Genomic DNA, 23,820 nt, shown 5'->3' with positions numbered 1-23,820 from the left:
ATTTACATTATTTTAAAAATCACAATTATCTAATTAATTTTTGGAGATGTGTGTGAGTTCTTAATTTTTAGAAGAAAGAAAAATAACACAAGCACCTAGGAGATGAAACCACTTCCACACCTCTGTTCTTTGCAATGGGAATTGATATGAAAATTATTGCAAGGTACTACAATAATCTCAACCTTGAAAAAATGGACTAGATGACAATAATCTTTTATCTTGGAGGGTAGTTATTTTTAGCAAGTGTTTCAGTAGATTTGAAAACACTGTTATCCAGAAATCCAGTTAAAGAAATCCATCCATTTCCTATGCACCCTCTAGTTAGTCCCCACTGCCTCTACCCCCGCTATAGTGCTTGGTAGTTATGTGTATACCATAATCTATCTGAATGAATCTATGTCCAGTTCTTGGGTACGCAATTAAAAGGGGGATTTAGAGAACTTTTAGAAGTTTTTCGGAAAAATAACAATAATAAAAATGTTACGATTAATCCTTAATGTTTTTGGAAAATTGTTTAGCTGGAGAACATATACAGTGTAAGTGGATTTAAATTTTCAAATACATGCAGGACTCTTTCTCATGATTCTTTATTTCTCAATAGTACAGAATTACCTTAACTTAGTGCATGTGTGTAGTAAGGTATAAACATCTCCATTCAGTGAGACTTAGTGAATGCTGAACATGTTTTGAAAGGAGGCTGATAATTCCCTTGTTTGAAAGCCTTTCTGGAATGAATTAAGTAAAATGAAACTTTCTGTGCTTAAGATTTTAGGAATTCATTTAATACTTGTGAATTCATCCAGTAATAATATTACCAAGAAGGAAGGAATTGTTATAATTGATTAAAGATTGTGATTTCTTCCCTTTCTCTTCCTTGTAAAAAAAATGAGAGGTTTCCTTCTTTAGGAAAAAGAAAACATTTGAAAGTGCTTATATAAATATTTTCTGTATTGCTTATTTGTTTTCAGTGGATATATTTGTTTTAGTGGCAAATAATATATTTGTATAAAGGATTCTCTGTGGCAAATAAATGTTTATATTCTGTTCATTGAATGGCTACAGTAGTATGAGTTATGAGTAGATTTTTTTCAGACTTTTTTTTTTGTCATAGAACATATTCAAAATATAATGACATTGGAAGAGTCTGTTCAGCATGTAGTCATGACTGCTATTCAAGAGGTAAGTTTTATCATGTTAACAAACCAAATTATATAAAACTTTTCACTTTTAAGTATACATTTCCATTTGCATAAATTTGCCCTTCACAGCAAGTTTATCTTTAGCTAGGTATCTATACATCTTTTTACAAAATACCTTTAAAGGCCTTTAAGCCCCATTTTAAAAAACAGTTGATAAATTAATATTGTAAGATTTCTTTAACTTCAGCTAAGCAGGGTAAACAACCTCTGCCCATATGAGATTTTTTTTATTTCTTCTCTTTTTCTTCCAGGTAGAATAATCTTTCCTGAGATTTCAAAGCTTGTATATCTCAGTTGTGTTTTCAGAATGTTAGATCTGTCAGCAAACATGATGGTACTTATGTTTTGGAACTAGGTAACTTGGGTTCAAGCAATTTTACTTGTCTAATTGGAGCCAGAAGGATTCAAGAGTCCCTGTGGCATTGTGGTGATTCTTAAGTTCAGACTAAAACAACCAGGATGGCATAGCGTACAGAGGAAACCTGACTAAAAGTAGAATGAAAGATTAGTGAGGAAAAGCAAAGTTTGGAAGGCATGATTTCGAGCAGGGGTTCTTAACCAGGGGTCCATGGGCCCCCAGATTTCAGGGGTCCATGGGCCCCCAGATTTCAGGGGTCCATGGGCCCCCAGATTTCAGGGGTCCATGGGCCCCCAGATTTCAGGGGTCCATGGGCTTGAATTACAAAAATCAACATATAATCTTTATTTTCCCTGACCTCTAACTGAAATCTAGCATTTCCTTCACTTATGAATGTACTGCAGTAGTATTCCTTTCATTTCACATTACACTTGTTACATATCTTGAAAATTGCTTATGCTCATCCATACTTATAAATTTCTATAGTTGTTAGACCCTACACTATTTGAGTGTCATAAAACTTTCTGCTGCAACATTCTGAGAAGGGGTCCATGGTTTTCACCTGACTGGCAAAGGGGTCTGTGGAACAAAAAAGATTAAGAATTCCTAATTTAGAGAGATATCATAGAGGACTTTTAGCAATCTCTATACTCTGGGTTTGTACTGTTGGTTTGAATTCAAAGATTTATGTAGCTGTAAATAAATCTGCCTTTCAGATGCAAAAGTTATTTTACAGGATCATTTTTTTTGTCCTATAATTATAACTCCTACCTTTTAAAGTGCCTTCTTAAATTAAGAATTTTGCCACATCAGTCATTTAAAGCCTATATTTTAAAAGAGAGAGTCGTTTTTCTATTATTAATGTGTTCAATTTTATTCAGTAATTCATCTTCTAAAACGTGGATTGTAACTTTTTAGTACAAAAAGCATTTTAAATGTATGTATATATTTAAAACAGTTTATTATGTCTTCACTAAAATAATGCATAAACATTGTTATTCAGCTCAAACCTCTAATAAAATTTTTATTTGAATAGTGTTCTAAGGGTAATCAAGTTAAGGCAAGGAAAAATTATATACCAAAATATAAACCATTTTATGTCTTTTCAAGTAAATATATTTTACTGCAATAACATCACATTATTGTACTGAATTTCACTATTCTAATTTCCTAGTTGATTAGTAAAGAAATAATGAGCTCTCCTACAAATGATGACGTTGGAGAATTAGAGCAACAGGTAAGTGTTTCAGTATGTGAGATAAATATTGAAAACAGAATAAATACATATACTGTCATGTTTTACATAGAAAAGCATATACAAAAGAATTTTCTTTCATGATATTTAGATAATTTATTTTGCTATACAGACCCAGTTGAATGGTGTTACATATTCCTTCATGAAAGCAAGTGTTGTTGGTCCCAGAATTTTTTGTGGTCATGTTGAAGAGTAGCTTTGAGCTTTACTTCTGATACTTGTGGTACATATTTAGCCTGTTACTTGTTTAAACAATTATATAATAGTTAAAGAAAAATTAAACTAAATTTTAATTTATACCAAACAGTAATATGTTTCTCACTGTACCTGTCATTTCTTCTGATATCAAAAAAATAGCGCCAAGACCCTGTAATTAATGCTCTTTTCCCTAGTTGTAATGCATGACTGTTTTACATGGGGGAAAAGTATTCTTCTCCTATGTATAACCCAATCTGGGGTGTAAGGGAAAGTGGGCAAGAAGTGGCAAATTCATCAAGTATTTTTCCTTTTATAAATATTTTGGACATAATTTTTTCATGAGTTTCACCAGGTAGCTCAAGAAGTATTTCAAATTTTAAACTTTTTCAAGAAATAATTTAACTTTTTCTTTGTTTACATTAAACAGTGTCTCCTCTGATACTTCTTTGTTTAAATGTTTCACAAGAATTTATATAAAATTTTATTTCTGTGAGACCCCTTAAACATTGCGGCTATGTAAATATTTATGCAAAGACAAATTAAGACTCATTTGTTAATAGGTAGATTTCCAGTATCAGTTTAAAATATGTGTAATGAGAAAGTATGTTTTTCTATTTACATCAGAACCTGCTTTAATAAGAATTACTACATTTTATATTGCAGCTTAAAAGGGCCTTGGAAGAACTTCAGGAAGCACTAGCAGAAAAAGAAGAGCTGCGACAAAGATGCCAAGAATTAGATATGCAGGTGTGGAAAAGAAACCTGATCTGAAAAAAAATTCTCTTCTAATTTACAAAATGTGTTTTTAAAATTTTAATTAATTGGCAAAGTGTTTTAGAAGTTGGGTTTTATATCATGGTAAGTTCATTGAAAGGATTTGTTGTATATTTGGATATTCAAACATGAATTTCATAATTATTTTTCTCTGGAAGTTGGAAATTGCTAACCTAACTACTCCTTGTCTCCAAAAGAAAATTTGAGAAAAATAAGTCTCCTAATTGTAAATTTTCAACTATTAAGATAAGGCCTCATTTTTCTCTTTTGTAAAATAGGAATATTAAAATACCTACTTCTTGGAGTACTTATGTGTATTAAATGAGATAACTTTATGAAAATATTTAGAAGTGCCTGACACCCAATAAACATGGATGTGTCCTCTTCCCCCTCCCTCCCTCTCTGCCTCTTTTCCTTTTTCTCTCTCTTTCATATACACACACATGTATAGAATTAAATTTTAGCAAAGCAAACTTGGTTTGAGTAGCAGTAGTTAGGGATTAAGGGGGTGGACTGTCAAACTAGACTACCTGTATTCAGAACCTGACCAGGCTACTAGCTGGTTGAGGGCTCTCAGGTAAATTACTTAATTTCTTTGTACTTTAATTTTCTTTATAGAGAAGTAGAGTCATGATAATGTATATCTCCCAGGGTTACTGTGAAGATTAAATGAGTTAATATACCTAAAGCACTCAGATCATAGTCTGGTACATAAGCACTATGTATGTATTTTGTGTTTGAGTGCGGTAAGTCTTGGGGAAAAAAAGTATACAAAAGGTTAAACATACCATCATAATATTCTCGGTAGAAGTTCCTTTTTTTATTTTCAAATAATGAACTAAATAAATAGTTGGCTTTCTAAAGTGTTAGAATAAGGAAGTAGGGTTATGCAAGGGTTATCCTTGCTTGATAATGCTGGTAAATATCTAGAATGATGGGGCTGAGTAATCAATATGTCTAACCCTCAAGTGTTTGCAGATAAAGATATAGTACCATATCACAAGGACTCAATCAGTGGGGCTTGGCTGTGTAGGGCACTGACAGTACGAGAATCCAGGTATTTATAAATTTGTCCTTAAAATTCATGCCTCTGTATTTATTTTTTTATTATTATTATTTTTTAAATATTACATTCAAAAAATTAGAGGTCCCATTCAACCCCACCGCCCGCACCCCCCACTTCCCCCACAGCAACACTCTCTCCCATCATCATGACACATCCATTGCACCTAGTAAGTACATCTCTGAGCATCACTGCACCCCATAGTCAATGGTCCACATCATAGCCCACACTCTCCCACGTTCCATCCAGTGGGCCCTGGGGGGATCTACAATGTCCCCTAATTGACCGTGAAGCACCACCCAGGACAGCTCCACGTCCCGAAAACGCCTACCCATCTCATCTCTTCCTCCCATTCCCCGCACCCAGTAGCCACCATTCGCCTCTGTATTTAAACAACTCAGATTTAGGGGAAATTCTACCCTTTTCCCCTTCCTTTGCTTCGTTCCTAACCACACTCATCTCCACATAGCAGAGTGACACATGTATGCACATGCAGAGCACTTGAGCACCTTAGGTGTGTTCCTTTCAAATGAGATCATATGTACCCTCCAGAGTATCTCAGATGGAGAACAGATGGTTGAGCCATTTAGGTATTCGTCATCTCATGTAGAATCTCTGTACAATTTTCTGAGAAATTCTTATTCAATAAAGAATTTAAAAATTCTATGTTCAAGATTTAAGGGCTTGTAACACATAATGAAGAATATGTGATCTTATGGTTTTAATTCAAAAGTTAAGAAATCTCAAGGTTTGGTGTTTTAATTCTAGTATTAAAAGAGTCATCCTTCAGTTATCTGCACAAATGAAATAATATAATTACTGCATAGAATCAAGAACAAAATGTAGTTTATTCACTTTTTAACAACAAAGAATCTGTACAGATATATATGATAAATATCTCTATTTTATAAGGAATATAGTTTTGAAAATTGTTTACTTTTCAGCAGATTTAAAAATTTCAGGAGAATTTCTTGGTTAAAACATGGATTGAACATGGATTGAAACTGCGTCCTAAAATTCCCTTTTGATACCTAACCAAAGTAACGAGAGAAAAAAAATAACCTATTAAGAAAGTCACCAGGGTCAGGTAAACAAAAAAGGGCATAACCTAATGAAGTTCAATTAAAAACTGGGAGTCTAGGAAAGAATCAAGTATATAAAATTGAGAGCAATGCCGCATAGCAGGGCCCTACCCTCCTCTTCACCTACCCCTCAGACCATGCAGTGGAACCAACAAAAATTCTGAGATTTCTCAAAGTCCCCCAATCAGAAGGAAATGCATGTTTTTATTTCTTTGCATTTTACTTGTAGAGACTGGGTTGGAATGGAAATGATTACTAAGAAGACTGTTAAGTAAAGGCCTGACTCTTTTTGATATAAACAAAGGATATAGTGAATTGGGGAAACAGTATGATGCCCAGAAGAATTCTCCCATGGGAATAGGATACACCTCCCATTGTCCTGGTATAAGGCACTTAGTACAACCTCAGAAGTCAGAGCATAGTCCAGATGTTCTAAAAAAATTTGACATCTCAACTGACCTCCATTCCTTCCCCCACCATTCTCAGGGATAAAGAGTGTTATGGAGAGAAAACAATCCCAAAAATGGCTTAGAGGGGAAACCATTCTGGACATCAGATACAATGGAAAGGGTGTCTAAGAAGTCATCCGCCCTACATTGGAACAAATAGCATTTCTTAACTACAAATCAAGCAACAATAAGATGAATAATAGCATGCCATCTTTGTAGACATGTTACAAATTAAAACCATAAGTAGAAGAGATGAGAGCATGTAAGACACAATAGCCCAACTTAGAAAACAACTTTGGCTTTATGATGTGCAACAATTTTGTAAGAATACATCAGTAAAGCAGACTAGGTAATCAAACAACAAAATGAAATTTAAAGAGATTGAAGATGCATAGAAACATTGAGACTCTAAAACAACATCATTGTACTACTAAGAAGTCAGAAACAGCTGAAAATCAGATGACTAACAGGAAAGGTTTGAGGTTATCATTTTGAATTTTTTTTTTAAGATTTATTTTTATTTATTTCTCTCTCCTTCCCCCCTGTTGTCTGTTCTCTGTGTCCATTAGCTGTGTGTTCTTCTGTGTCCACTTGCTTTCTTGTCATGTGGCACCAGGAAACTGTGTCTCTTTTTTTGTTGTATCAGCTTTCTGTATGTGTGGTGCCACTCCTGGGCAGGCTGCACTTTTTTTGCACGGAGCACCTCTTCTTGCGGGGTGCATTCCTTGTGCGTGGGGCACCCCTACGTGGGGAACACCCCTGCATGGCACAGCACTCCTTGCTCGCAGCAGCACTGCGTGTAGGCCATCTCACCACATGGGTCAGGAGGCCCTGGGTATCAAACCCTGGACCCTCCATATAGTAGGCAGATGCTCTATCAGTTGAGCCACAGCCGCTTCCCATCATATTGAATGTTGATGAAAAGTATAAAGAGATTAGAAAACTGGATATTCACATGCAGAAGAATGAAGTTAGGCTCTTACCTTATACCATATATAAAAATTAACTCAAAATGGATCAAGGACCTAAATTATAAGAGCTAAAAATATAAAACTCTTAGAAAATAACTTAGGGGCAAATCTTCATGACCTGAAATTGAGCAGTGGATTCTTAGATATAACACTAGGAGCACAAGCAATAAAAATAGTAGATGAGTTTGATGTCATCAAAATTAAAAACTTTTTTACTAGGAAAATAGGTGGTTTACAGAATGGGGGGAAATTGTTTCAAACTATACATTAGATAAGGACTTAATATGTCCAGAATATATAAAGAACTTTTATGGTGCAACAACAAAAAGATAACCCAATTAAAAATGGGCAAAGAAGTTGAATAGACATTTCTCCAAAGAAAATATATAAATAGCAAATAAACATATGAAAAGATACTCAGCATCATTAATCCTTAGGGAAATGCAAATCAAAATGACAGTGAGATACCACTTCACACCCACAAGGGTGGCTTTTATTTAAAAATAGAAAAGTGCCTTGTTGATAAGAGTGTAAAATGGTGCAGCCACTGTGGAAAGCAATATGGTGATTCTTCAAAAAGTTAAATATAGAATCACCATATGATGTGACAGTTCCATTTCTAGGTATATATCCGTAGAGTGAAAACAGGGTCTCAGACACATACTTGTACACTGATGTTTAGCAGCACTATTCATAATAACCAAAAGGTGGAAACAACCCAAGTGTCTATCAAAAAATGGTTGTATAGGGAAGCAGGTGTGACTCAAGTGACTGAGCTCCCACCCACATGGAAGGTCCCTGGTTCCCAGTGCCTTCTAAAGAAAACAGCTAGCTGGCTTGATGGGCAGGTGCAGCAAGCTAATGGATGTAACAAGATGACTCGAGAAGCAATAGGGAAAAACTATGAGAGACTCAACAAAGCAGGGAGCAGAGGTTCCTGGTGCCTCCTAAAGAAGACAGCGAGCTAATGCAACAGGCAGGCACAGTGAGCTGACACAAGAGACATGGGGAGGGAAAACAAATGAGAGACACAACAAAGCAGGGAGCAGAGGTGGCTCAAGCAATTAGGCACCTCCCTCCCATACCCTGGGTTTGGCTCCCGGTGTCTCCTAAAGAAACAAGGAAGACAAACAGACACAGAAGTGCAAACAAGGGGATGGGGAGAAATAAATAAAACCCTAAAAAAAAAAAAAGATTATATAAACAAAATGTGGTACAAACACACTGGAATGTTATTTATCCATAAGAAACGAACTTTTGAGAGAGAGTGGCAGAATGGAAGAACCTTGAATAATACTCAGTGAAATAAGTGAGGTACATAAGGACAAATATTGTTTTATATCACTTAGAAGAGATGATTAGGAATAGCAAAATTTTCAGAGACAAAGCAAATTATAGTTTACAGAGGGGAAGGGGAGTGTTTGTAAATTTTTTTTAAAAAATTGAAGAAAAGATAAGTGACAATAGAAAGAGAAAAAATATGCTAAAAGATAGTAGTGCTGTTTGTAAAAAATGATGAACCACCACTGTGTGTTCCCATAGCAACCCATTTTCCCATCATAATATTCATCACACTTTCTTGTAATTACTAACTTAATTTTTGGACTCTTCTGCTTCTGTTAGCACTATGAAGGCAGGGACTGTGATATCTAAATAATTTCTCTGGTTCCAGTGTCTAGTGTGGTATCTTTGCTAGGTGTTTGTGTGATTAACGACGATATGTTGGTGTTTACAGAGACCCACATATATGTGTATATATTTGTATATATCTAAAAAAAAGTATAAAGAGATCTAATCAACAAAAAGAAGCTAACAAATAAATATAAGGCTTACTGAATGTGAAGATTGAAAGACCACACTGTTTCAGGGGAAAAAAAGGTTCGAAGACAATAGTAATGTTTAAGACCAAGTCTTATCCCAGTTAAGCTACTGAACTTTAAAAATAAAGGAAAGATAACTCCTCAGTCATTCAGATAGAAAACATATCCACAAAAACACAAAAAGGAAAATTATACTCAAGCCTGTCCATATGCAACTTTAATGCCAGAATTCCTGTAAAATGCTAAGGCAAAGAAACAGTATTCGATCCAGATGAAGAGCTCATATGGGACCTTCTTGAACAAAACTACATGTTCACATAATCCAGCTGATAAAAATATTAACCAAAATAAAGAATGGAGATTCTTTGGTAAAAGATTTACATGGTTAAACTTGAATCCAAATTATGGTTATAGATGTTGGGGCAATTGAAATTCTAATTCATTAAGTTAGAAGGAAGGCCTACATATGTGTATTAAAAATAATCTTCACAATGTGGAGTTTAATTGGAACCTTTGATAACGTGCTCCAGTTCTGTTCTAGCCAAAAAGATTATGGGGACTCGGATAAAGGTATAGCTATTTACTCTTTTTTTTTCTTTTTTAAGATTTATTTATTTTATTTTATTTCTCCTGCCCCTGCCCTAGTTGTCTGTTCTTTGTGTCTATTTGCTGCGTGTTCTTCTTTGTCCTCTTCTGTTGTTCTTCTTTGTCTGCTTCTGTTGTCAGCGGCATGGAAATCTGTGTTTCTTTTTGCTGCATCATCTTATGTCAGCTTTCCATGTGTACAGCGCCATTCTTGGGCAGGCTGCACTTTCTTTCGCACTGGGCGGCTGTCCTTACGGGGCACACTCCTTGCACATGGGGGACACCCCTGCGTGGCACGGCACTCCTTGTGTGCATCAGCACTGCACGTGGGCCAGCTCCACACATGTCAAGGAGGCCCGGGGTTTGAACCGCGGACCTCCCATGTGGTAGGTGGATACCCTAACCACTGGACCAAGTCTGCTTCCTGCAATTTACTCTTAATTTCTGCCTTTTCCAATCATTATTCATAAAGCCTGACTTAGTAGTTGGAATTCCTTCACTTAAATGCAATAGCAGTGGCTTATTATTTCTGCTTATAGTATGTTAGAGAAAAAACATATTCCTTATTTTCATTGTGTAAGTTCATATTGTAAGGCAGCAGTTTTCAAACTTTAATGTGCCTAAGAATCGTGTGGGACTCCAGCTATAGAAGTTCACATTCTATATATTTTTAAATAAGCAAACAGGATAAAATGTTAATAGTTAAATTTGGTTGATGTGAGAAAATGAGTATTTATTATTTTTTGATCTTTCCTCTATCGTAAATGGCTCTGAGAGACAAAGGAACAGAGGCATGTACAGAGTCAGCCCCCAAAGTATGTCACCCTTGAGCACTAGTTAAAGATGTCTAGAATCCTACCACCAGAGATTCCAAGTCATAGATCTGGGGTGGGTACAAGATATGTATTTAACAACACCTGTCACTCCCATTCCCTGATCCCTTGCCCCATGTCTGTGACGAAGGTGGATCTGAAACCACACTAAAAAATACTGACAAGATCAAAGTTGGCTAATTACCTGTCAAAACACTAAATTTGTTCTTCATCCTCTTCCTTAGAGAATTCATACCCAGTTTTTTTTTTTTTTAAGATTTATTTATTTATTTAATTTCCCCCCTTCCCCTGGTTGTCTGTTCTTGGTGTCTATTTTGCTGCGTCTTGTTTCTTTGTCCGTTTCTTTGTCCGCTTCTGTTGTCGTCAGCGGCACGGGAAGTGTGGGCGACGCCATTCCTGGGCAGGCTGCGCTTTCTTTTCACGCTGGGCGGCTCTCCTCACGGGCGCACCCCTTGCGCGTGGGGCTCCCCCACGCGGGGGACACCCTTGCGTGGCACGGCACTCCTTGCGCGCATCAGCACTGCGCATGGCCAGCTCCACACGGGTCAAGGAGGCCCGGGGTTTGAACCGCGGACCTCCCATATGGTAGACGGACGCCCTAACCACTGGGCCAAAGTCCGTTTCCCCATACCCAGTTTTGAAGACTGAGGGTATCGTAACTTTCTATCATTTCTTTTATGACAGTCCCTACCATCAAACTAGAATTAGATATATTTTGCTTTGTGGCCCCCATCCACCCTTTAGTGTACTTCCATCAATGCACCTTTGACATTTTCTGTCATGTACATGTCTACTGTAAAATCTTGACAGTAAAATCTCTTTTTTGTACTTGAAACACTTAGAAGTATCAAGTACACAGAACAATCGTCACAAAGCTGCTTGCATGACAGGAATGGATGCATACATTGAATTTTAAAAAAACAAAGTTGTTTCCTTGTGTAGTCTGCCTAGGGACAGATTCCCTAGTCTTTGTTATTTCTTATTTGTAGAAAAATGTTTATAATTTGCCTATACTTTAAGGCAATTGCTTGATTTTAATTTCCCTTTATTAGCTCACTATTTCAATTTCTATTTTCATTCACTTAATTTAATTAATTGCTCCTATTGAAAATGTAAATAGCAGACTTGTTCAATAATTTATTGGAAGTCATGACAGTCACCTTTTCTTCAAAGTAATTCTAAATAGAATCATATGTAAACATCTGGTGTTAAAAAAGGCCCACTCTTAGCCATAAATTTTTAAGAGTGTTTTTAAATGGAAAAGAAATAGAACCAAGGGACCAAGTCATGGTAAAAAATGTATCAGATACTGACATTTGATATGGTTCTAAAGTAATATGTTTTTATGTTTTAAATCATATACAGTCTCAGTGTATTAATAGTTACAATTCAGCTCTCTGCTATTAATTCATTAACCAAATGTGATCCTCCCCTTAGTAAGTGACGTGTGGCTGATAATTTTCTACTATGTACCTAAATTAATTTTGTACATGTGTGTATGTATTTTAGTTTACTTTTTAATGGCATCCTAAAAATTAGTTAATACGTAAAAGGGGAACAAATGGTGTTTTTGAAGTTTATTAGTGTGTCAAGTTTTAGAGGCTTAGAACTAAAGCATGCATAACATTTAAAAGATATCCTCATTCTCTTGATTTATTTTGTTTGATCCAAACCTTATGGACTCAGAATTCTCCCAGAATTGGAAAGATTCTTATAAATTATCTAGTCATTTTGACCAAGCTGCTTAATGACACAGCAGCATTAGAATCGAGAACTTTGGACTCAAATCTAAGGGCATTTTTGCTATTGATGCTTATATTTGTGTATTTTTCTTTAGGTGACTACACTTCAAGATGAAAAGAATTCACTGGTTTCTGAGAATGAGATGATGAATGAAAAACTTGACCAATTGGATGGATCTTTTGATGATCCAAATACAGTGGTTGCAAAAAAGTATTTTCATGCACAGTTACAACTAGAACAATTACAGGAAGAAAACTTCAGGTATCATTTTCAGTAGAAGTCATTCTGTAGAGTTCTGTCTATTAAAGTGGTAGCTAAAAAATCATGGTATCAACAATTAGTTATTAAGCATTATTAAACTGTTAAGCTGTTAAAGATACCAAATGGAATAAGAAGTGGTTCCTGCCCTCACAGGGCTTACAATCCAGTTAAGCAAGTGGGATACTATGTAAGAATAAAACATTTCAAAACAGCATGTTGATAAGGGTCAAATAAAATCATAGATAAGAACAAAAGGAGTTCATACAAAGGAGTAATTGCTGAAGCCAGAAGGCGTGAGGTGGAGGTAGAGGGGATAGGGAGCTGTTTACATAAAAAAGGAAACCCAAAAGTAAATAGACAAAAATGTAAATCTTAAGTTAAAGAGACACTTTTCACTTTTTAATTATATGTTTCTTTTTTAAAAAATGAATATACACATTCTTACCTTTAATAGACATTGATTGTCTCCTGTGTGCTTACCACTAGAGCTTTTCACCATAAGCCCTTGAGAGAAGACACGCTACTCGTACTGTACATGTTTTCTTATTAACTTTATTTTGATGTAATTCCAAACTTAGAAAAAAAATTACAAGATTAATACAAGGAATTCCTTTGTACCCTTCTCTCAGAATCAATAGTTCTTTTATATCTTGCCCCATTTGCATTATCGTTCTCTCTATGAACATAGTCATATAGATATACATGGTTCTTCGGAACAACTTGAGGGTAAGCTGGAGATACGCTCCTTTACCTCTATATACTTCAGTGAGTATTTCTTAAAAACAAGGAAATTCTCTTAACCAGAGTAGAGTAATCAATATTAGGGATTTATTACTGATACAATAGTATCTAATCCACAGATCATTTTAAAATTTTATGAATTGTTTTATTGTCTTTTATAGCTACTTTTTTTCCATTCCAGAATCTATTCCAGGACCATGCATTGCATTCGATAATGGATTCTTAGTCAGTGATTTTTTTTTTTTAAGATTTATTTTTTATTTCTCTCCCCCCCCCCCCCCACTCCAGTTGTCTGCTCTCTGTGTCCATCTGCTGTGTGTTCTTCTATGTCTGCTTGTATTCTTGTCAGTGGCACTGGGAATCTGTGTCTTTCTTTTTTTTTTAAAGATTTATTTATTTATTTAATTTCCCCCCCTCCCCTGGTTGTCTGTTCTTGGTGTCTATTTGCTGAATCTTGTTTCTTTGTCCGCTTCTGTTGTCGTCAGCAGCATGGGAAGTGTGGGCGGCGCCATTCCTGGGCAGGCTGCTCTTTCTTTTCACGCTGGGCAGCTTTCCTCACGGGCGCACTCCTTGCGCGTGGGGCTCCCCCACGCGGGGACACCCTTGTGTGGCACGGCACTCCTTGCGCGCATTAGCGCTGCGCATGGCCAGCTCCACACGGGTCAAGGAGGCCTGGGGTTTGAACCGCGGACCTCCCATATGGTAGATGGACGCCCTAACCACTGGGCCAAAGTCCGTTTCCCCTGTGTCTTTCTGTTGCATCATCTTGCTGTGTTAGCTCTCCGTGTGTGTGTCTCCACTCCTGGACAGGCTGCAATTTTTTCACACAGGGCAGCTCTTCTTACAGGGCGCACTCCTTGCACGTGGGGCTCCCCTATGCGGGGGCCACCCCTGCGTGGCACTCCTTGCATGCATCAGCACTGCGCATGGGCCAGCTTTACCACACGGGTCAGGAGGCCCTTGGTTTGAACCTTGGACCTCCCATGTGGCTCTATCCATTGAGCCAAATCCACTTCCCCTTAGTCAGTGATTATAAATCAATTACTATCATCTGTTTTGATACTCAAATTGTTCCATATTTGATATTCAGTTGGTCCTTATGTTCTTTCAACATTTTGGCATCATTCTTTGAGCACTTACTTTCTGGCTTGACAAAATACTCCAGACCCATCTAATCCTTTCCTTTTCCCAACTCTAGGGTTAGCCATTTCTCCAAGGAGTTCTGGTTCCTTTTAGTTGGAGAATGTTATTTATAAACAAAGATCTGTGCTCCAGATGTGCTTTTTTATTGTTTCTTCTAGGCCACCATGGTGGTCATAGTTAGAAAATACACTCACACAGGTTCATACTCGCCCATATTCAAATACTTATATGTACATGGAGCTATGTTTATTTTTATATCTAAAGATGAACATGAGTTCATTAAATGGATTAGCTTTAGATGAATACCTCAGAGTTCATTCTAGGCAACTCCATTTCTGTATCATAACTCCCTTCTCCAACAGAAAAAACTTGGCTCCATTTTTTTCAGCACTTGTTTGCTAAAGCCCAAAGACAAAGTAGTTTCAGAATTGCTAACCCATACCTTTGTAAAAAGTAACCTGTTATAGAGTTCAGTATGTTTACAGTTTTGTTTTGTTTTTTACAACATAACATTTATATATGGTGAAATGCATAACTACTGAATACAATTTGATTTTTTTTTGACAAATGCATATATCTGTGTAACTTACACCCTTATCAATATTTGCATCATTTCCATCACTACAGAAAATCCCCTTCTGTCCCTTCCTGGTCAGTCCCCACTCTTCCAGAGGCTAATTTCTGATTTTTTTAGATTACTTTTCTCTGATTTGGACATTATATAAATTGAATCATGCAGAATGAACTCTGGTGACTGGCTTCTTTGGCTTAGCATGTTTGTGAGATTGAACCATGTTGTTGAATGCATCAGGAATTCATTCTTTTTTTATTGCTGAGTAGCATTCCATTACACAGATTCACAATACACTATACCATTTTTTAAAATCTATTTTCCTTTAGTTAGACATTTCGATTGTTTCCAGTTTGGGGCTAATATAAATAAAGTTGGTATGAACATTGGTGCACAGGACTTTAGTGAATGTAATTTTTCGTATCTCTTGGGCAAATAGCTAGGAATGCTGGGTCATACAATAAGTCTCTGTTTAATTTTGAAAGATACTGATTAAGCGTTTTTCAAAGTGGTTTTACCATTTTAGATTTCCACCAGGAGTGTTTGAGAGTTCTAGTTGCTCCAGCTACATACCAAATTTGGTTTTATATGGCTTTAATTTTAGCCGTTCCAATGGGTATGTAGTGGTATTTAATTGTGGGTGTTTAGTGGTATTTAATTGTGAATTTAAACTTCATTTTCCTGATAACTAATGAATGATGTGTTGAGTACTCATGATCTAATTGATCATTCATGTATCTTTGCGAAGTTTCCTCACTTTACACTGTTGTCCTGTTTTTATATTGGATTGTCTTTTTATTATTGACTTGTAGGTTTTTTTAAGTTCTTTGTCAGGTATGTGTGTAGTAAGCATTTATCCCATGCTGTGTCTTTCCTTGTCAGTTTTTTAAACAGTGTCTTTCAAAGAGGAAAATTTTAAAATTTAGATAGTGTTCATCAGTATTTTTAAGGTTAACACTTTTTGTGTTCTATCCGAGAAATCGTTGCCTATTCACAGGTTGTGAAAATATGCTTCAGTTTTTTCTTATAAAATCTTCACAGTTTTATCTTTTACATTTAGGCATACATTCCAGCTTGAATAAATTTTTTTGATGATGTGCAGTGTGGGTATTATTAATATTAGCCATCTTAGTTGTTCAATAACTGTTGAAAAGACATTTAATTTATCCCATTGAGTTGCTTTGGCACCTTTGTCAAAAACAAATTGACTATATAAATTTAGGTCTTTTATGGACTTTATATTGTGCTCCATTTATCATTTGGCCTATCTTTGTTATGACACCATCTTGATTACTGTAGCTTTAGAGTCAGTCTTTTGAAATCATGTAGTGTGAGTCTTCCAATTTTGTTCTTTCTTTTCAAAGTTTGTTTTAGCTATTCTAAGTCCTTTGCATTTCTACATAAAATTGAGAATCAGCTAATTTCTATAAAAAAAATTTTAGGATTTTGATTTGGATTGTATCTAATTAATATCTTAACTGTGTGGAGTTTTTCCTTTATATGAACTTGGTCTCTTACTTCAGATTTTCTCTCAGCAGTGTTTTCATTGTAGAAGTCCAATATGTTTTTTTTTAAGATTTATTTATTTATTTATTTATTTCTCTCCCCTTCTCCAACCACCCACCCCCATTGTCTGTTCTCTGTGTCTTTTTGCTGCGTCTTCTTTGTCCGCTTCTGTTGTTGTCAGTGGCACGGGAATCTGTTTCTTTTTGTTGTTGTTGTTGTTGCAACATGTTGTGTCAGCTCTCCATGTGTGCGGCACCATTCTTGGACTTTCTTTCACGCTGGGTGGCTCTCCTTATGGGGCGCACTCCTTGCGCGTTGGGCTCCCCTACATGGGGGACACCCCTGCGTGGCATGGCATTCCTTGCATGCATCAGCACTGCACGTGGGCCAGCTCCACACGGGTCAGGGAGGTCCGGGGTTTGAACCGCGGACCACCCATGTGGTAGGCAGATGCCCTAACCACTGCACCAAGTCCGCTTCCCTGTTTTTGTTCATTTTATACCCAAGTATTTTGTTTTTGTTTCTATTACAAACGCAACTTAAAAAGTGTTCTCCAAAAGTTTTCTGCTAATATATAGGTGTATAACTGATTTTGGTATATTAGTATTGTGATTTTACAAAGTTTCTTAATTTGCTTACTAATTTTAGTAATTTTTTTTACAAAGACAATTCTAAGAAATGACAACTATGTCATCTATTAATAGAATTTTACTTCATTTCTCATATTTCTGCCTTGTATTTATATTTATTGCCTTTTTGCAAGATTATACATCCTTGCTTTTTTCCGCAGTCTTAAGGGGAAAAATGATCAATTAAGTACTATCAAGTATGATGCTATTTGTAGGTTTTTTATGCATGCTTTTTATTCAGTTGAAGACATTTCCCTTTTTCTTCTAATTTGTTAAGAGTGTTTATCATGAATAGAGATTGATTTTTGTAAGATTTTTCTGCATCTTGAAAAGATTGTATTGTTTCCCTTTTTCTTTTAAAAAAATATGATTGAATTTTGAATGTTAAACTAACATTACATTTTGGGGATAAACCCCTTTGGTCTTATTTTATTATTCTGCTTAATGTATGGCCAGATATATTTGGATTGGTAGTAGTTTGAAAGAGTGTTTATGACTACGTTCATGATTGATATTGGTCTATAATTTTTTTGTAACGCTTTTTTGAGGTTTTATCAGGTTCTTCTAACCTCATAGAATAAATTGGGAAATACCCTCCAGACCATCTGTTTTCTGAAACAGTTTGTGTAAGAATGATATTTCTTCCTTAGTATTTGGTAGAATTTATCAAGAAAACAATCTGGGCTTGTAGTTTCCTTTGTGAAAGGACTTTTAATAATAAATTTAATTTCTTTAGTAAGATGACTTCAGGTTTTCTATTTCATCTTGTGTCAGTTTGTCTAGTTCTGTTTTTTAAGATATTGAATTTATTCAGGGTTTTTCAATTTATTGCATTTATTGATATAATATTGCTCATAATATTCTATTTCATTGTCCTTTAGTGACTGTATAAATTATGGTGATAGTCCTCTTTCATTACTAATATTGGTCATTTGTATTTTCTTTCATATTTCTTGATTACTCTTGCCTAGAGAGTCATCAATTTTATTAGTCCTTTAAAAGCACCCTTTTAACTTCCATTTTCTACTGTACAAGGTTTTGTTGATGTTGTTTATTTTTTGTAGTCCTTTTGGATTTGATTTGCTCTTCTTTTTCTAGTTTCTTAAGTTTGAAACTTAGATCAGTGAAACTTAGATCATTGATTTTAAGCCTCTCTTCCTTTCTAATATTGAAAGTGGTAAATTTCCCTCAAAACACTGTGTCCACAAATTTGATATGTTGTCTTTGAGTTATTATTCAGTTTGAAATATGCTTGTGATTTCTTCCTTGACCCACAGGTCATTTAGAAGTGTTTTGTTTAATTTCCAAATATTTAAGACTTTTCCAGATTTCATATTGTTTACTGATTTTTAACTTAATTCCCTTGCAATTCAAGAATGTGATCCACGTGATTTCAATCTTTTGATATTTCTTAATACTTATTTTATGTGACACATCATGTTTTATTATGGTGAATGATCCATATGCACTTTAAAAATGTGTATACTATAATTGTTGGGTGACATTTTCTACAGATTTAAATTATATCAAGTTGGTTGATATTGTTCAGATCTTCCATATTTTTTTATTGATATTTTGTTTTATCAATTATTGAGACATATGTTACAATCTTCAACAATTATTTTGGATTTGTATATATCTACATTTAATTAGTTTTTTCTTCATGTATTTTGGAGCTCTATTAGGTGTATACAGACATTAATGCTATGTCTTTCTGATGAATTGAATCTTTTATAATGACAAAGTTTCTATTTGATAATATTTTACCAGAAAATCTATTGTACTTCATATTAATAAAGATATCACAGCTTTCTATCATTTTACTTTCAATTTATCTGTGTCTTTAAATTTAAAATATATCTTTTGATTAGCATATATTTCAGCCTTGTTTTTTTTCACCCAGCCTGATCATCTCTTTTATTTAGAATGTTCTCTCCATTGAACTTTTATATGGTAATTGATATGTTTGTATTTAGGTCTGTCCTTTTACTCCTAGTTTTCCATTTGCACTATCTGTTTTTTGTTTTTTTCCTTTGTTCTTCCTTTCCTTCTTTTTTTGGGTTAATCAGATTTTTAATGTTGGATTTTCATTACTGAATTGTCTTGGTTTTTGATATTACTCTAGAGTTTGAAGTGTTCATCCTTAATTCATCAGTATGTTTAGAGTTATCACTTTACATACTATGTATATTTTTTAGTAATTTTAATGTACATCTCATCCATTTCCTTTTTTTCTTTATCCTTTGAAATAGAAATTTCTCTTAGAACTAGAGATAATACTAAGCATAGTGTTTCAGAAGTGAAAATGGAAATTCAGAACATTAAGTTTATTTCTCAAGTCTGTTTCAGAACCAGGAGCCTAAAATTGTCTTACCCCCTTAAGTCTATCCTCTCTTGATTGTAGAATTACTTTTTATAAAGTATGTCTTCTTAGGCTCATAGCTCAGTAGGAAAAATAAATGATGGCAATTACGTTATAAATACATAGTTGTTTTCTTTATTGAAGGCTCGAAGCTGCAAAAGATGATTATCGTGTTCATTGTGAAGAGCTTGAAAAGCAACTCATTGAATTTCAGCATAGGAATGATGAATTGACTAGTCTTGCTGAAGAAACAAGAGCACTGAAAGATGAAATAGATATACTTAGGTATGAGTGTGTCTAAATATAATTATGTTACTTCTGATTTACTACGTATTCAAATTTAGTATTCCATAATTTAATCAGGGTTTCTAGAAGTTATCACTGTGTCCCAAGTTTGATCAGTTTTTATCTAGTCTTAATTTCTTTCATTCTTGTTTATAGTTATTGTAGTTGAAGGATAATGTTCTATTATTGTTAGAAATTTCCTTATTAGAACCCATAAATCCCAAATGATACCTTTATCTTAGAATTTTGTAATTGAGTCACTTTTAGATACATTTAGTTTGGTCTTCCGATACCTAGTATATATTTTATAAACGTTTGTGTAAGGAAATGCATTCCCACAAACCATATTTCAGCTTTTGAGAAAATATAACTATATGTAATAATGCTAGCATTTATTTCAAGAAGAATTCTCTTTTGACAACATAATATTTTTATTTAGCTTCCACATATGAAATATTTCACAAATGTATGGATGATCCAGTTGATCATTACATTTTATGGTTTTTTCCTTTAATTAGCTAAATTTTTTGAAGTTGTGGTATGCATTTGAAAACAAACTCTTTAGAGCCATTAATTTAGATTTGCAGGTGATATTGAAGTGATTTTGCTTATTTACTTTTTTATTTTATTAATTTATTTATTTGCTCCAGCCCAGTTGGTCAAGTAAAGCACAGCTCTAAAGGGAAGTGTTTTGCCAGACAGTCATATTTATTAGTTGAGTGAACTTCCTGAGTATATTAGGTATCTAGCACAAAAGTGCCCTAAATGATATGCACAAGGCAAGTTTGGCCTGTAACCTACAGAGTACCTCAGGATTGTTTGATATATTTACAAAATTATTCTTTTTGTATATTGTAATATATAAAACTGTTTCATAATTCAGTGTGTCCAATTTGTAGCATTTTTATTTTTATACTTCTGTAACAAAAAGTTTGAAATTTTTGGTTTATTCCTAGTGTTTTCACAAAGTTTAGAATTGCTCTCTTTTGCTTTTTTTTTTGTCATAGACAATTGATAGTTTATTTGGAAGATTTATAACCCAATTAAAGTTGTTAGGTGCATTTACTAGTATTTATACAGTAATGTTTAGGCTTTATTATTTACTAGTATTTACACAGTAATGTTTAGGCTTTATTATTATAGGGCTACCTCTGATAAAGCAAATAAACTGGAGTCAACTGTTGAAATATATCGCCAGAAACTACAGGATCTTAATGACCTCCGCAAGCAAGTGAAAACTTTACAGGAAACAAACATGATGTATATGCATAATACAGTCAGCTTAGAAGAAGAATTGAAGAAGGCAAATGCAGCACGTACACAATTAGAAACATACAAAAGGCAGGTAAGAAAATATCTTCATTTTAAATCAGTAAAAATGAAAGAGCACAACTTTATTATCCCGTTTGATCCTTTAAGAATAATATAGATGCATTGCATATAGTTAGCTGTGAGATTATTATGACAGATTTCTTCTATTGTAACTTTAATTCAAGACTTGATAGAATTTAACTAGTTCTTTTACATTTTTATTGCCTTCTGAACATATAAATTTTTCCAGTAGTAAATGCCTAGAGAAAGGAGCTGTGACCTAAAATATTCTGTTTTACTATTAATCAAACAACCTGGAGAAACATAAGAGTACAAGGCTGATCTTTTGGGGCTAAATTATTTGGTTATTTAAAAATTTGTCAGTCTTCCTTATCTCCATGTTATTTTCCACAGATACCCAGAATTTGTAATCAATATTATCTTCAAGTCAGTTTTATAATTTACTCAACTGAAAGACAGTATTATATGCAGTTTTGCTATCTTTTACTTTTGTCTCTGACAAAAGGTTCAGGATCTTCACATTAAACTTTCCTCGGAATCCAAAAGGGCAGACACACTAGCATTTGAAATGAAGCGACTTGAAGAAAAACATGAAGCTTTACTTAAGGAAAAAGAGGTAAATATAAATATAATTGGCAAGTTAAGGTATATGTCCTTTTTCTTTGTTTTTATAATAGCTTTGCTGTTCTTAGAATGGAAGTGATATCAACTACTCTGTCTACCTTTCCTCAAATTGATATTGTTAGTGTTAAAGAAAGTCTTGTAAAAATAACTATCATTTCTTCATGCAGTTGTTAGTTTTCTTCACAAGGGAAGATAAAATCAGAGACAAGATCTTATGTCTCTGTGTGGACCTTTCCATCTCTATTCTGTCAACCTATGGCTCTCAGAGAACAGCTTTATGAAGTCATCATTTACGTACCATGAATGGGTATATCACATTTGTTTATGTGTTCACTAGTCAATGGGCATTTGGGTTTCCATTGTTTACCTAATATGAAAAGTGCTGCATATGAATATTCTTATACCGGTTTTTTGATTCTCTTGTGTATGTACCTAGTAGTGGAATTTCTGGGTTAGACTATAACTATGTTTAATTTTTTAAAGAATTGCAGACTATTTTCTGAAGGAGTTGAACAATTTTCCATCCTCACATGCCATGTGTGAGAGTTCCATAACCTTGCTAACTCTTGTTAATATCTTTTTGATTATAGTCACCCTAATGAGTATGAAGTAGTATATCATGGTGGTTTTGATTTGCATTTACCTAATAACTAATGATATTGAGCATCTTTTCATGTGCTTATTAGCCATTATGTGCTTACGTCTTCTTTGGAGACATATCTGTTTAAATGCTTCATCTGTTTTATATTAGATTTTTGTCTTTTTATTAATGAACTTTAAGAATTCTTTGTATATTCTGATACAAGTCTCTTACTAGATAAATGATTTGCAGAAATTTATTTTCTGTGGGTTGTCTTTTCCCTTTTTTTTAAAAAAAAGATTTCTTTTTTATTTATTTCTCTCCCCTTCCCCCCATTGTCTGCTCTCTGTGTCCATTCACTGTGTGTTCTTCTGTGTCCGCTTTTATTCTTGTCATGTGGCACTGGGAAACTGTGTCACTTTTTTGTTGTTGTTGTTGTTGTGTCATCTTGCTGTGTCAGCTCTGTGTGTGCAGCACCACTCCTGGGCGGGCGGTGCTTTTTTCACCTGGGGCGGCTCTCCTTGCGGGACACGCTCCTTGCGTGTGGGACACCCCTACACAGGGGACACCCCTGTGTGGCATGGCACTCCTTGCATGTGGCACCAGTGCATGTGGGCCAGCTCACCAAACAGGTCAGGAGACCCTGAGTATCATAACTTGGAATCTCCGTATGATAGGTTGATGCTCTATTAGTTGAGCCACAACCACTTTCCTCCCTTTCTTGATAGTATTGTTTACAGCACAGAAGTTTATAATTTTGATGAAGTTCAACATTTTTTTTTCTTTAGTTGTTTGTGCTTGTTGGTTTTGTTTCTTAAAAACCATTGGCTGAGGATCACAAAGATTTGCTCCTTTGTTTTCCTCTAAGTTTATGGTTTTAGATCTTATATTTAGGTCATTGATACATTTTATATACAGTGTGAGGTAGATGTCCAACTTTATTTTTTTTTTTTGTATGGGGATATTCATTTGCCCCAGCACTGCTTTTTTTAAAAGACTATTCTTTTCTCTTTGAATTATCTTGTCACCCTTGTTGAAAATTACCTGGTTGTAACAATAAGGATTATTTCTGGACTTTCAATTCTATACCACAGATCACTATGTTTATCATTATGCCATTATTACAGCTTTGTAGTAAGTTTTATAATTGGGAAGTGGTCTTTCAACTTCTTTCTTTTCTGAGATTGTTTTAGCAAATCTGGATCCCTTGAATTTTCATATGAATTTTAGGATCAGCTTATTAATTTCTCCAAAAATTCAGCTGGAAATATGATAGTGATTGCTTGAATCTGTAGACTAATTTGAAAAACATTGGCATCTTCACAATATTGTCTTCTGATCCATGATGATGTCGTTCAGTTAATTAGGCCTTTGATGTCTTTCAGTGATGTTTTATAGATTTCATTGTATGTAAGTATTGCATTTATAACTAAATTTACTCCTAAGTATTTTATTC

General features: G+C 34.7%; 1 protein-coding gene across 1 annotated transcript in view; it reads left to right on the top strand.

Moving 5' to 3' along the window:
* Positions 1 to 23,820, top strand: part of HOOK1 (hook microtubule tethering protein 1) — a 99,346-nt gene that overhangs the window by 50,475 nt on the left and 25,051 nt on the right. Inside the window, exons 6-12 of the mRNA XM_004446685.5 lie at positions 1,112 to 1,179; positions 2,732 to 2,794; positions 3,674 to 3,757; positions 12,425 to 12,591; positions 19,688 to 19,828; positions 20,972 to 21,173; positions 21,666 to 21,776. Of these exons, the coding sequence (XP_004446742.1) occupies positions 1,112 to 1,179; positions 2,732 to 2,794; positions 3,674 to 3,757; positions 12,425 to 12,591; positions 19,688 to 19,828; positions 20,972 to 21,173; positions 21,666 to 21,776 (836 nt within the window). The remainder of the gene's footprint in view (positions 1 to 1,111; positions 1,180 to 2,731; positions 2,795 to 3,673; positions 3,758 to 12,424; positions 12,592 to 19,687; positions 19,829 to 20,971; positions 21,174 to 21,665; positions 21,777 to 23,820) is intronic.

Source organism: Dasypus novemcinctus, chromosome 9 (genome assembly GCF_030445035.2).
Source record: "Dasypus novemcinctus isolate mDasNov1 chromosome 9, mDasNov1.1.hap2, whole genome shotgun sequence".
NCBI lineage: Eukaryota > Metazoa > Chordata > Mammalia > Cingulata > Dasypodidae > Dasypus > Dasypus novemcinctus.
This window is presented reverse-complemented; position numbering and strand designations above follow the sequence as displayed.